The sequence below is a fragment of the Mytilus galloprovincialis genome, chromosome 7, assembly GCF_965363235.1.
Source record: "Mytilus galloprovincialis chromosome 7, xbMytGall1.hap1.1, whole genome shotgun sequence".
Taxonomy (NCBI): domain Eukaryota; kingdom Metazoa; phylum Mollusca; class Bivalvia; order Mytilida; family Mytilidae; genus Mytilus; species Mytilus galloprovincialis.
The window spans coordinates 70,242,490-70,258,477 of NC_134844.1; the positions used below are offsets into that span (position 1 = coordinate 70,242,490).

At 31.1% G+C, this 15,988-nt stretch overlaps 1 protein-coding gene across 1 annotated transcript; it reads left to right on the forward strand.

Annotated features, from left to right (window-relative positions):
• Positions 1 to 1,310: 1,310 nt before the first annotated feature.
• Positions 1,311 to 15,239, forward strand: LOC143081918 (uncharacterized). Its single transcript, XM_076257562.1, has 6 exons — positions 1,311 to 1,450; positions 9,746 to 10,037; positions 10,537 to 10,602; positions 11,305 to 11,391; positions 13,297 to 13,425; positions 14,885 to 15,239. The coding sequence occupies exons 2-6, from the start codon at positions 9,771 to 9,773 to the stop codon at positions 14,927 to 14,929; spliced, it is 594 nt and encodes a 197-aa protein (XP_076113677.1). The 5' UTR covers positions 1,311 to 1,450; positions 9,746 to 9,770; the 3' UTR covers positions 14,930 to 15,239.
• The last annotated feature ends 749 nt before the right edge of the window (positions 15,240 to 15,988 follow it).

The window sequence follows — 15,988 nt, forward strand, 5'->3', positions numbered from 1 at the left end:
ATGGGAGAAAAAAATATCCTACAGGATTTTGTCACTGTTTTCACTCCAGTTGCCGAACCGGGCGAGCCACACCAAATTTTTTTTTGTATTGTGTTATTTATCCCCAGAGGTACATTATTGCCAAATTTGGTGATTCTACGACAAAAAAAAGTGTGGTTCCAATTTGCACTTATGAGAAGTGCAAATTAATCCAAGAACATGTTTGAAGGAAACGTTTATGTTTCGGAACTGAAACTAAAAAAGAAAAAAATTGTTTCTTGCGTCTTTGAGAACCATTTAGGGAAGAACTTAGAATTCCATTGTTTATATTATGGAAGGATACTGTCCAATTTTTTAAAAACCCAAAAGTCTTGCCCTATACAAGTACAGTCTTAAATTAAAGGCATATATGTTAATTGTTGTAAATTGTAGTGACAGTTTTATTTTATCTCAAATAATGGTCATATTCTATTTTCTATTTTTTTTTTTGCTTCCCAAATTATAAACTTTCGTCTAAATTATGTATTCTTAATCATTAACAGAGTGAAAAAAAAACCTGATCAACACCAGATTGAATGAATGTTCCGTATGCAGACAAAAATACTCGATCATCCCCAACACCCCCTCCCTCTGCCATCCACTGTTTTCTGCTCAGAATAGCAAATGGACATAGATAAATGAAAGCTTATTCTGATAATATTAAGGTGGTATGGGTGTCTTCCTCCATCTTGGATTGTAAAAAACAGAGAACCAAAAGTCCATATTTTCTATCAAATTAGCAAAATGGGATGCAGGAATGCAGATATTTAATGTGATTTTCATTTAAAAGAACCAATTTATAAGATTATAACTTACAAATATTAATATGTTTGCAAATGTTGATTAGTTTTGGTTGTTTTTAATTTTTTTTAAATTGGCATTTCAAGGGGAGGTAACTCTAAAACAGTACATTTTCTGAAGGATTCTACATGAAATTTTCTTATATTGTATTTTAGCCGGAAAAAACGTACGCTGACCCTATCTCTTCTTTTGATATTCTCAAAGCATTGTCTGAAAGCTATCTTTTCCTCAAGTATTTAACAATTCTATCATTTTGTTTAGTTTCTAATCACAAAATGGTGTTTTTTCCTGTATAATCCATACAAAATGTGTTATTTTGTCACGTCCTGTAGCTTGAGAAAATGCACGGTGACCTATCATTTTTACTATATTTTTCAACATATATCAATAGATACTACGTTTTGGCAAAGTATGAACAAATTCTATCATTCTTATTTTAGACTCCTATACCACCTTAATCAACATATTTCATTTGAAGTGGATAATGGAATTTATCAAAAACCTACATTTACATAGCACTGTAAACAACTAGTAACATAGACATGAGGATATAGATGAAGAAGTGTTATCTCTACCCACAAAACTTCCTCATTTATTAGCCTAACAAGAGAAGGGGAAGTTATCCGTTCAGGTAAGACGTGTTTGATATAAAGATTCCAACACACCAATAAGTGCTACGATATGTCTCCACTCGAGATAGTTAAATGTTGATACTTGAAGCCCCAGGCTGTTTCAAAAGAAGTACTGACTTTTTCATTTTTTAGGTTATAATCTATCATTCCAAATAAGGAAAAAAATAAGACTTTTAATAATGCGTCTATTTTCAGAAAATTAAATATAATTGTAATTTTGAAAAAGTGGGTTTTTTTTTTTGGGGGGGGGGGTGTCATTGTGGTATAATCATGTTCCTGTTGATTCTGTTGGTTCATTTTATAGACATGAAATTAAAGATAATTAACATATCAATTAAGAATTGAATGATTCTTTTTAAAAATTCATTGGGGTGTAAAATTCTTAACCGAAGTGTATTCTGTGTGAATTCTCAAAATGAGCACACGGTTAACGCTTTTAAGAAATAAATGCTTCTCTTTGTAATTTTATTGGAATGTAAAGTGTTGAGCGAAGAACATTTTACATGAAGCGTGTTAATTCTTAAAATGTAATGCATGATCAACCTTTCATACACCAATGAAATAAAAATAATAAGCATTCAATTATTATAATACAGTTTATTCTTATAAGACCATACACAAAAAAATACAGTTTTGTTTTGTAATAACCTGTGCACTTTTGAAGAAACACATGTCATTACGAATGCAACGTTTCATTTTTGTACGAAGATACATTTTTATATGACGCGCAATTGTTGTTAGTCAATCAAACTAACGAATTTTTGTAAAATATACATGTCATGATATAATATTTTTTTATACCTGTTTATCTAACTATTTTTCCAGTTAAATATATATGTATTAAGAATTATTCATTCGTATGTAGCAACATTTTAGGGAAAAACCTACACATAGTGTATGAATCTTCATGTGTAAAAGATATTCCGTAGCTTTCTTTTCCAAACATGATTGGGTGTTATGGATGGGGTTTACAGAATGTAGAATGATGGAAAAGGTGCATAATATAAAGTCGAGACATACTAAAATAATTCAGCAAAAAAAAAAAAGTCCTTAGTATTGAGAAAAGATACTATCCGCCAGAAAAATCAAAGAAAACAGAAATGAAGGACCTTATTCACACCCTGATAAAGGCAACAGTAATATACTAATGTGCAATAGTCATAATTCAATAAAAAAAAAAATACAAATCCGCGTAACAAACTAAAACCAAAATAAAAACATCTTATAGAAATATAAATAACAGAACAACAGAAGCACTGAACTTTAAAAAAAAATAAATAAAATAAAACCCGCCAACATACATAGAACCTGACTATTTGATATTAATGACATAGTCCTGACTTCGAACAGGACACATATGGCGGGTTGAACCTGGTTTTATGGCAATGTTAAAAAATACCGCTGGAAGAGCTTGCACCGGTTGTCTACACTTAATTTTTATATGTCCAAGCTAATAATTTTTATATGATTTTTAAAGTTTTTCTTTTCACTTTGTGGAATCGTTATATACTCCGATATTAGCACGACAAGAATAAAACAAGAATACTAGTGCAGCCGCGAAATCTTAAACGATTCTTAGAGTTTGAAAACACCCAAAGAACACACACCTAGGAATGTTTTTAAAATGGAAGAACAATTGTGTGTTAGAGTTATATTTTGAACATGCCGGAAGAAAATTGTAAGGTTGAATTTCTATTAAAATGAGTTTTTGAGCGTTATGTAGTGTGAAAGACAAAATTCACTGATACAATAAAATGTTATTTATAATTATCACGGTATTTTTCACATAAATGAATGATCAAAACATTTTTGTTAAAAGAGACAATAACTATATTTAAAATTTTTAGAATTAGAATTATTAAGTTGTTGTGCTAAACACGATTGTCACCGCTTTCCCTAAATTACAGGATAATAACAAAACCCTTCTTTTGCGGCTTTTTACCAAAACAATACTCTCTGGTATTTACTTTATACAAAACAACTTTCATTTGAAACATTTCTTATTCGATTTACAAGAAATTCTTAATTTAGATAGACCACACCAATCCGTTGCACAATTTATGTAATTCCGGAATAGCGGTTCGAGACGTTTATTATATTTTAATCCTCATTCCGTTCGGTTCTAGCACCGTGCAAGTTATTCATTTTTTTTTTATTTCACTTTCGTCGTTTTATCTGTCCTTACACTTATTTTATATGTGCATTGTTGTAAATTCCATTTTTTATATCTGAAATCCAGAGAGGTTTTAAAAATAATTGTTTGTCATTGTTTACATAATAATTGTTAAATAATCGTTTAAAGATATTCCGGATCTGTTTTCAAACATTTCCTAAAAATGTCACACTTATGAAGTCAAGTGCCAAGATAGGGAAATCGTCCTTAGATTGGCTTGAATGGTTTATTTGTTTTTGACTGGCAAGGACAAGTAACTTTATGTTGAAGCTATTGAGGTACGGAAAGATGACATATATTTGAAGATTATAGACGAGGTAAAATACCAAATACCTTGTTGTAAATCATACACTAGCAAACAAAATCTTATTCGTTATAAACAAGAATTGATGGACGGAGGAGAAAATCTATAGCACTTGCATAATTTCACCTGCTACAGGCACATCTAAAATTACAACCCAATCAGACTGGTATTTCTGTACAAATATGATACAAGACTGCACAAAAATGAATAAAAAGACATTTTCATGAAAAAATATTTGAACATAGAAATAATAAATACAATTTAGTAAAATATAACATGTATAACGATTGAACAGCACTGAATATTGTCTGTAAACTAAACAATATTGAACCAGATGTGCAGTGTTGTTATTTGTTGATGTGGTTCATAAATGTTTCTCGTTTTTCGTTTTTTATATAAATATATAAATTAGATCGTTGGTTTTCTTGTTTGGATGGTTTTCCACTAGTCATTTATAGCTTGCTGTTCGTTGAGAATCAAGTTTATGTGTTGAAGAACATACTTTGACCTATAATGGGTTACTTCTACAAACTATGACTTGGATAGAGAGCTCTCTCATTGGCACTCATACCACATTTTCTCATTTCTATTGCAATATTTAGTCGAGCAGAAATTAAAAACTATTGTTCTTTGTTACAAATTTAACTTCAATTACAAGGTTTTTCAGTTTTAAGAATATTCAGTTATTATAGAAGTTAGTTTCTTATATGTTTATTTCGTAACATATGTAGACCAAAAAGATTGATAAAATAAAATTGCGCCCGTATCTAAAACATGCAAGGGCAATGCTGATCAACATATTCAAAATGTGTATCAAATGCGTTTAAAAGCCAAGGATACATTGAAAAACTTTATGACAAACAAGGACTGTTAAATATCAAAATCTAACAGGTCAACGTTGCCTATATAATTTCAAACTTTATTAAAGGACAATTTATCAGTATTGACTTTTGAGCTGAATATAACCTCTATAATACAATACTACTAAATACAATAGCTGACTAATTAAGGAAAGGTCAAGGTCAAGATCTAAATTTTGACTTTTCCTTGTTTTGAGATTTTCTTCGACACTTTTATAAATATACATTAAAGAACAAGTGCAAAATGTTTGCTTTATTTTAATGAAGATATTTTACATTTGGTCGGATACAATTAAATGGCATCTTATAGGAGTAAGTGCCCCTGAAATGTCTTAATATAAGGTTATTTTATTATAACTTCAACTAAGTTCATTATAAAGCCATATGACCTTGTACAAAAGGTTAGGTGACACATGACCTTGAAAAATGACAACCGGAAGTGACCTTGAGAAAACCGGAAGTAGCTATTTTTTGCACTTTTTTATATCAAAGTGCTCAGAATCCATATATTTTGTAACTTAAATACATTAACTTATCACTCAAGACTAGAACATTAATGACTTTCTGTAAACCGGAAGTGGTCAACTATATATTTTTGGAATCAGTGTGAAAGAAGCTATCATATGAGACCGAAAGTAACATTTACTAAACCGGAAGTAGCATATGATCGCCTTTAGTTCACTTTCAAGCATATCAAAACCATTATTTATCGCATCAGTCTGACGAAACTAGCTTCTTTTCAAAATTTCTTTGATGTGGAAAGGCCTTCAATTGTTCTCTGAACAATTGGTTTTTAATTATAGTCAGATTTTGTTTTCGGATTTTTGCTTTCCTAACAATAAACATTCGTCCATTGTTTAAATGAAACGACTAACCGACAAAAAAAATAAGTTTCATTTTGCTCAAATATTTTAATGTATTTTGATACAAAATGTGCTCAGCAAGCACATAGGGATATCAATAGAGTTTGCTTTTATTACTTTGGTTACTCAGGTCAGTAGTTCGGTTAACGTATGTTGATTAATAATTTAAGGATGTACTAAGGTGAGGTTTTTAAAAAACATTATGTATGTAAAACACTGAGAAGTCTGTCCATTGTTTTATATACGATACAAGGTAAAGAATTTGCCCCATAACACCTATTTATCTTTTACCATAAGACTTAATAGCTCATTAAAGGTCATTTGACAAAAAAGAAGCAGATTCTTGATTTTCTTTCTTTTGATTTGGGACCCAAATAATACCAATGCATTTATAAGGTAGAAGTCCGAGTCAGCCTTTTCCTGCCATATTTTAGTCAACTATCTCGAAAAGGAGCTCCATGACCTATCAATATGTTTAGTATATTTTCATTTTAATTTTACATTAGCCCACACAGTACATCCTTAAGCATCGATAGAGATAAAACAGCTAAACTGCAATTATGATATGTAAAAAAAACTGAAAAGAATATATGAATAAGAATATGGAATTAAATTGCCAATGAAATACACTACCATCAGCTATAACGTTACGTAAATACAACTGTGGGTAACAGTTTAACATTAAGCAATGAGGTAAATTCATACGTCATAGAAACCTATAAAAGTTCCCGATATGATAAAATTCATACGAGACAACTATTGCATTGATCTACGCAACAATTTACGAAATATAAATATGATATTCAGCTACACATCAAAACATCCAAAATACAGACTCGTTACTTGAGAAAGACAGATACAGAAGGTGGTTAGTATGTTTACAGGCGCAAAGAAGTCACCCTTACACTTAACCATTTTTTTTCAGACCTTTCCACAAAATCTAATGTGTTAACATCAAAACTGAAACTGAACAGCACTCTCTTAGAATTGTTCTATTATATAACTGTCAGAACTGCTTATCAAATAATATTATCTATCTTATTTGGAAAGTTCTAAACAAATTCAATTAAAACAGCTCTCTGAACATTTTTATAACGGATTTAGTTTAGACAGGATTCTCCCATTCGTCTCAACTCAGCTGATTCCGTACCCTCATCTAACGATAGAAGGAGAGTAGCGGATTCTACCGAGGATTGCCGAATGAGGATTTCCCGTGAAATGCAAATCTTACGTTTAAAAGTAAATAGTTACAATAAATATAATCTCTGAATATAAGATTTAATACCAAATTATATTCCCATGGTCAGGTTTAATAAATTCTCGATGTCAAATATTTCAATCAGGACAAATTACACATGACATAAGAAATTCAGATAATTTATCCAAGCTTTCACAAACTTACGACACTCCGATCTATACAGTTTTGTTCTCATTACTATTACCTTAACTCTAAAAAATATTTTAACACTGTTTGATCCAAAGTACAGGAAATAACTGTTCATCAAAGTATTTAAAAAGCAGAACAAATAACGGGTGAATTTCATATACCGTCAAAAACAATTTCTTAATCCCCCTTTCCAGAATAATTAATCGACGTCTAATAATGAAACTCAATCTATTTACATTTCTCCCATTATTATAATTGAACTAGGATATTAAAAATTATCACATACACCCATTCATATAACAGTATTGCAGTGTAAAACCCCAGTTAGATAACAATGTAAAGATCAATTTATTTCGAAATGCAATCACACATCCTCAGTTAGTAAACCAAGTAGAAAGATACATGTAATATGTCCTCTTCAGTTCAGACTTTTTAAACAGCCGCATTGAGTGTTACTCTTAACCAACAGATTTTTGCGACCGATTTATTTTTCGCGAGTTTCGCGAGTAGAAAAATATCGCGAATATATATCGTCGTGAATATGTAAAACAAGGATTTTTTTTTAGGAAATTTGAGAATCGCGAAAAGACTAGAAAGGGCTGGACTCAAAATAAAGTATACGCGAAAATAAGTTTGTTTTCCATGTTCCTATTCGAATAAATGTCCTGTGTTGATCTCCTTTAATTGAGGACTTATGATCAATAAATATAAAGGTAAAGGTTGCAGTCGTAAATGCGCTTCAAAACTATTGAAAGTAACTTAAAAATCGAGTGCAAAAGTAATGATAATGATCATATTTTAGACCTGTTCGTTAGTACTTTAGACAAAAGTGCGCTAAAACTACATGACTATGTCATAACATTTCCTTTTCTTTGGATATACTAGACTTATCAGTGGGTTCACCACACGTTCGTTTCGTCAGAAAACTCACATAAAAAAATGAGAAAAGGAGCGGGAGGTCTGGCGGATCCTTGCGATTGTGCTAAAATCAACTATGGCAATCTTTAGATTGGTGTAGCTTGGTGTGTATAAAAAGTAAAATCATGAAAAAAATGAACTCCGAGGAAAGTTCAAAACGGAGAGAGCCTAATCAAATGGCAAAATCAAAAGCTCAAACACACCAAACGAATTGATAACAACTGTCATATTCCTAACTTGTAACAGGCATTTTCCAATGTAAAAATGGTTGATTGAACCTAGTTTATAGGGATGTAAAAGTAAAGAGCCAAGTTGAATAGATATCACAAAAAAAACGGTAAAAAAATTATTAATAAAAATTTAATAAAAGAACACTATAACACGTTTTTAGATGATAAACAACGTCAGTACACAAAATATATACTGCAAGACCATCGTGTATCATTTGTAAAGTTAATACAAAATATTTTTCAACAATGTACCTTCCCAGGTACTGTTTGTTACAAAAGAACGACACGTTCTTTGTCATACCCATAGTTCATCAACTTTCTACTCAGATACAGTAACATTTTGTAAAACATGGCATTTTCTAAAAATGAACATATCAAGGATATTTATTTGGTTGATTTCTCACAAAACATATTTAATATGTTTGGGATTTGATAATTGTTAAAGGCGTACCGGTACCTACGGTTGTTAATTTCTGTGACATTTGGTCTTTTGTGGAGAGTTGTCTCATATTACATCTTCTTTAATTTATATTAACCTCGCTGTCTTTTTGCGCCTGTCATAATTCAGCAACCTTTGGCCTTTATTAGTCTTGTATGTTCGAATTTTAGTTCAATTATATGTTTCTGAGTTAAGTGTGATTCCATTTTCACTGAACTAGTACTAAATTTTATTTAGAGGCCAGCAGAGCACCACTTCCGGATGAGCTGCGTTGAAGACTCATTTTTAATCTTTGGCTGCTATCTGCTCTTTGGTTGGATTGTTGTCTCTTTGACTAATTCCCGATTTCCATTCTTTACTTTATTTGTAGCTATATATGTAAGACAATAACATCTGTAGCTAAAAAAAATGAAGTGGCCATGACCTTCATTGTGAAAAAAATGTCTGAATATATCTAGATAATAAATTCATTTTCCCGAATTCAATTGAACAAGAAAGTTATAAAGCAAGAGTTTCAAATGCTAACTAACAGGTCTCCTGTTGGTAAAACAAATATTGTTGTTTACCAGTGTGACCTTTAACTGTTTTATCGTTTATAGCGTTTGGTACATTTACGTGTTTGTTGATACGCTCATTTTGTTATCAGTTTCATAAAGAAGAAAATTATACGTCGTCTTTAACTAATACCTCTATATACTAGTATAAAAAAAATACTATGTTGAAGCAAAAAGATCAAATTATTTTTAAAACTTCACAGTAAATTGTCAACCTTTCAGCTTTTTTGTGGTAGTAGCACCTTTGCATTAACCTCGTTAAATTTATTTTTTTTTTTAAGTGACACTTCCTCCAACGGATGATATATTACTATTATAAATGACTGCAAATAAAGGTCATTTTAACTCTTAACAATGCATACAAGTTCAAAATTTATTTTCAAAAAATTTATATTATATTTCTGATTTAAAAAGATGTCCATACATGTTTCCTTGTCCGTTGTCTGAATTCACGCTTTATCAATTTTAACAAGTCTGATTCTTGATGATGTTTCAATACTTTTCCTTGTCATATTTCTGGGTTTTTTTTACTTGCGTTTATTTATAGATGTAAAGATTTTTTTCAGCAACACCATCATAAATCAACTGATAATGAATGTACAGAATGAAGACAACGGAGTCAATAGAGACTATCCTATGAAGACACTGAGAGCGTTTGGTGGATTGCACATAGGCATTGGTATACTATGTGCAATACTGGGTATTACTGTATTAATCATTGACAATGTTAATATGAGTAAAGATTGCTACATTAATAACAATGGAACGTATTATTATGACAAAGAATGTGAACATGAATTGTCGACAGCTCAATCATTCTTTCTTTTTGACATAATGTGTGTCCTGTTTTCCGGATGGGTAAGCACAACTAACATCCATTTATTTAAGTTTTGAATGTTGTTATCGTAATAATAAATGTAGTTGCTTGGTCACTGGGGAAAACTTCATGGATACTTAGCCACATGTTTACATATGTAGTAGAGAACCAGGGCGAATACCAATTTTCAGCTGTAGAAACCAAACCAACGTTGTCCTGTGATTAAAACACAAAATTCTGCATTTTTCTGATTGGGAGACAAAAAATCCAATTTAGTCTAAATGTCATTCTTCAAACAGCTTGTGAGCTATGAAGTTCATAAAATCAATATTGTGTTACAGTGTAGTTAGTACAAGGCAGGATTTATTAAATAAAATGCTTATATGAGCGTTTAAACATTTAACCGTATACTATTTGCCAATGAATCTCAAACGATAAACACATGTTTAATTAGCCACTCAATCAAATAAAAATGTATCTTCATGTACATGTTGATATTTAAAACATCAGGTTATCAACTTGTCTTTCTCTCGTTAACAGTTTATAATTACTGGAAGCTTTCCATTTTGTATGACCCAGAGACGTCAAAGTAGTTGGAGGTGTTTGGTAAGAAATAGTATATGTTATAACATACAATTTTATTAAATTGTATAAAAAAGATGTGGTATTATTGCCAATGAGATAACTCTCCACTCCAGATTAAGTGAGGTAAAAGTCAAATGTTGATTTCAGAATTCTTAGTTTGCATTACCATCTACTGACTTAATGCAATGCATCTATTTTCCCTCTACCCTTGCATTTGTGTATAATCAAACGAAATTATGTTATTTGCTGCTGTTTGTTTACTTTCTCATGTAGTCATTTCTCTTTAAAAAACTACAAAGTAAAAACAGAATTTCAATTGATTAACACAAAAATTGAAAGGCTATTTAAAAATATGTAACATATTGACAAACTATTTTATTCTATTCCAAGAAAAAGGTCATTGTCATTGAAAATGTAAAAATTTTCTTTAAAGAATCACTTAAAAACAAAACATTTTTAATAGCAAGTCTTTAATATATTAAAAATGTGGCATGGTTGTCAAGGATACAACTCTCCACTAGAAACCAAATAACATAAAGATTAACGACTATATGTCACTGTACAGCCGTCAACAACGAGCAAAGTCTATACCGCATAGTCAACTATAAAAGGCTAATGACTAGTTCTCTACATGAATTTGGGTTTTTTTTCTTCGTTTTTACATTCTAAATAAGTTTTCTATTAACAAGAGCGACATACATAAACTTAACTATCTCATTTCAGAAAACAACTTTTATGGTTTGTAATATTGTCGCTGCATCTTGTTTTGTACCAAGTGTATTTAGTTTCGGACTGTTCAGAGCGGTTGTTGTAAGTTGTTTATGTAACGTGCCCCTTTTGATTTATACCAGTATAAATAAAGGCAACAGTAGTATACCGCTGTTCGAAATTCATAAATCGATAGAGAAAAGAACAAATTTGGGTTACAAACTACATGTAAAACTAAAAATCATGTTTGCTAGATTGTTAATGTCTATTTCATTGGTTCCGCAATTACAATGTCAGTAATACGATTTAGAGTTCCTTGTAACTACTTTTCAACATTTCAATAGCTGTATCAAGTAAGATTATATCCATGGTTGTTGATCAAGCTGTTGTTATATTTTGTGTGTTGAGCTAGACATATATATTTGATCGTAATATAATGTTCAAAAGCCAAGCAAGACCACCTCAGAACCTTTCGGTATTCTGGATTCTTTTTGGAATTTGCCTGTATTTTCTTCTTGTACGAGCTTCATTTTTTTAAGCGATTTTGTTTTTATATTTGAATTGTACCTTTTTGTTTTCCGTTGTATCTAGTTTTTGATATAAGTTTCGAATTTGAAAACTGTCTTTGATGAATATATTCTGTGCGTGCCTTGACCTGTCCGACATGACTATCTATGCTTTCTTTTGTTTCAAATGTTTAAGAGCAACTTACATGAATGTATGTGATAGCGGTTGGACAGTTAAATTGCAAACACTTGTACAGTCACTTATTTATGTAGACATATTCATGACAAATTCATTACAAGTTTTACTTTGACAATGGCTTTTAAATATTCATAGTGCTTACATCATATACCAGAAACGGGTTTCGTATTTAACTCTTACAAATTGTGTTTTCTATCTTTTTGGACAGATTTCAGCGCTCTCGTGTGACAGCTTTGACCGATTTATTTGGAGATCCAGTATTTTAAGAAAACGTATTGCTGCATAAGTCGTTATGTTTTTGATTGGTTTAAAATACTTGCATGCCTAACAATTTTGCTCCAAAATCTTGCAGAAAAACTCTTTATATTGCAGCCTGTATGAAAATCAAATTTAACGTGTTAATTGTTTTTCTTCAAAATGGAAGGTCCGTTTTTAACTGTATCATGAATGACCAAAGATGTTTAGTTGTTTAGTATTGCAGTTGTTTTCACATACATTAAAACATACATAATATATTTAATATGTCTTGGTACCAATCGCGTTAATTCAAAAACATGTTGACAGGCTTATGTGTTTAAAAGAATTGAATTACTATATTTTAACTGATATAAATGTCAATCAAAATGGATATGTATTAAATGAATCGATTTCCAATAAGACAACTGTCAACCATATACCTATATATATATATATATATATAGCTAGTGAATTAGGGATTAAAACCTGTATGTATCGAAAACTTCTAAACAAAACAAAAACAATTATAGCATCATATACAACCCGTATACAAGCAAAAGAAATATTCAATTGTATAAAAAAGAAAAATGACCAACTACTTTTGTAAAAAAAAGATTAGGTGTAGACTAGTCGTTGATTATGCTGAAAGAGGGGCGAAATATACCAGAGGGACAGTCAAACTCGAAAATAAACGGACAACGCCATGGCTAAAAAAAGACAAATAATAGTACACAAGACATGAAATAGAGATAAAAAGAATGAGCAACACGAACCCCACCAACAGCTGGAGGTGATATCATATTCTCTGCAAGGGTAATCAGATTCTGCTCAACAATAAAAGGAATGACACAATTAAATAAACAAACTTCGAAACAGTGGCAACGTCATCCATGTTATGCTTTATTGAGCATTAAGCAACTTAACATCGCTTCAGTTTCATAGTTTGATAGATAAAGACACCACGAGTTATAATTCTTTACGCTGATAACACATGGACCTTTTAACTGTTGATGACGTTGATGATAGTGGCAATAGTTATAACTTATATTTATTTTTATCCTATAGCGAGTAGAACCTAGAACTGATACTGTTGTTTTGTCGTCCTTCATAGCAGTGTTTGGTGTTCATGAATGGGTAATAGCCATTGCTGCAGCATCCTACTGTTGCTGTTGTACATCACGGGATGACACTGATGTAAGTCCTTCTATTTATCATAAAAAAAAATGAATCTGAACTTTCGTTAGTTGGAAAACATCAAAAACCGGTACCTTATCCCGGCTTCGTTATCATTGGTTAATAATATATTTAATTTATACAGTTGGTTGTATTTGCATTTTTGTTAGTAATAGACATACAATTTTCAAACCTTGAAAAAAGAACATACATTTCATTAATATTAAAAAAGAACCTGAGCATTAAGATAATCAAACAAATGATTATTTTATGTAACAAATGCACAGGTCATAGCGAAAGAAAGAATTTGTGTTGTATTTTAAAATAGTAAAACGTATCAAAATATATATGTTTTAAGCATGCTGTCGGAGTTTTTTTTAGTAATTCAATAATGGAAACAAAACAAGAAAATCTGCTCACTAGGATGCTATTAAACCAAGAGTTCCAAATGGTGAAGTTGAAATCATCCCTTCATAAATTTTACGGACGCCTTCACGAGTTGGAATAACCGTTTCACAGATGATATCGGATATGTTTTACGTCGTAACTACAATCCCTTTCCCTTTTCATGAAAGTGATTTACAGAATTAGACTATTTTCCGTTTTGTTATAACATGAGCAACACGACAGTGCAACATGTGGAGCCAGATCTGATTACCCTTCCGGAGCACCTGAGAACACCCCTAGTTTGGGTGGGGTTCGTGTTGCTCAGTCTTTAGTTTTCTATGGTGTTTCTTGTGTGCTATTATTTGTGTGTGTGTCTTTTTTTATTTTTAAGCCATGACGTCAGTTTATTTTCGATTTATGAGTTTGACTGTTACTCTGGTATCTTTCGCCCATATTTTCATTGATATAAAAAAAAAAAATTAAAGAAATCAAAAGCAGTTTAAATTGTTTTGTTATCTATTACATTACACTGATTTTAGTCTTTAAGTTACCAAAACCTTTTTATAAGAAAACCATTTGATTTGCTTTGAGGGAGTCTTAGAAAATGAATATTCGGCACTAGTAAGAATGAAAAATTAATAATCTATCTGGCGAAAAAGTAAATCGAAGCACCAAAAAATGCCCAAAAAAATCAATTATGTAAAAAAATGAAAATAACTAAAATTTTGCGCGGTAAAACCATGTGAATAAAATTAACCGGCTTGCATACAAATTTCAAATTGAAGAATCCTCCAGCAATGTATCCCCTGTTTTCTTACCTGCAGTATGCAAACCTAATTATCGTCTCTTTATTACACACACTACAGTTAAACTTAATGAGTAAAAGAGTGACGAAAGACCCCAGAGGGAGCCAAACTCATAAATCGAAAAAAAAATGACAACGCCATGGCTAAAAATGAAAACGACAAACAGACAAACAATAGTACACATGACACAACATAGAAAGTTAAAGAAAACGCTGCACGAACCACAGTAAACGTCTTTAAATAATTGTATTGTGTATTTGCATATATATTTTTTTTTCTGTTTACAGAATTCAGTAGTATACGCCATTTTCGGACAACACACAAATGTATAAGAAATGCCAAATTCAAAAACTGCAGTCAAAATTGGATCAGAATGGATCTAAAATGCGTAGTGGAATTTATCCAGCGGTAGACATCACACAATAATTTCAAGTTTTCACACCTCACTTTGCAGGAACTGAACCGGGTTATAAGGTTATCACTACCACCATACAGGATCTAAAAACTTGAAACATTTACATAGCTTTTTGATTTATATATATTTATGTAGATCTTATAACATTTGTATGGTGTTTTATATTCCAATCTGTTTATTCTTGACAAAGTTCTTGAAATTAAAGTTTACATTAATATTTTGCAAAATACGATTGTTAGCTTTCTTGATCTTTTTATTTAGGCAATTTATAGTCATTATTTTTAAACAAGCATATAGTTTAACAAATAAGAACGCATACCCTTTTGGTAATTTTCATCTTGTTCGCTACCCTACCACATTAGAAGCTTATTTCTATCAAATGTTGACTGCGCTTGCGTGTACACCATAATTGTCATAATGTAGCAACTAAAATTTCCAATGAAAGTGTCCGTTGAAGATATATTTATATCTTTCGAGCTAATAAAAACAAAACCTGTGAACACAAAACATAATTTAGCATTGAATAATGACCATATCAATACCTTCATGTAATCTTAAATATTTGTGAATATCCGTACGAATTTATTGTTGAATGTTTGGTTCTGGTTAAAAAATATCCTTCTTGATTATTGTTTGAAGACACTCAAACAGTCCATCTTGCAGTTCTCCTATTTCATACGACATATATAAGGCCATTAATTTGTTTTTCTATTGAATTGTTTCATATTTTGCATGTTAGAGCCTTCATTGGCCTTTAATATCCGACTATTTGAGTTTTTTTCCATTGTTGAAGGCCGTAAGGTTGCCTTTAAATGCTTACATCCACTTCACTTGAACATTGGGTGATAGTTTTCTCGTTGGCAATGAACAACTGTCGTATGCCGGACTTGATACAGGCATTTTCTTATGTAGAAAATTGTGAAATAAACCAGGTTTTATAGCTAGCTTAACCTCTTCCTTGACAATCGTTTAAAAT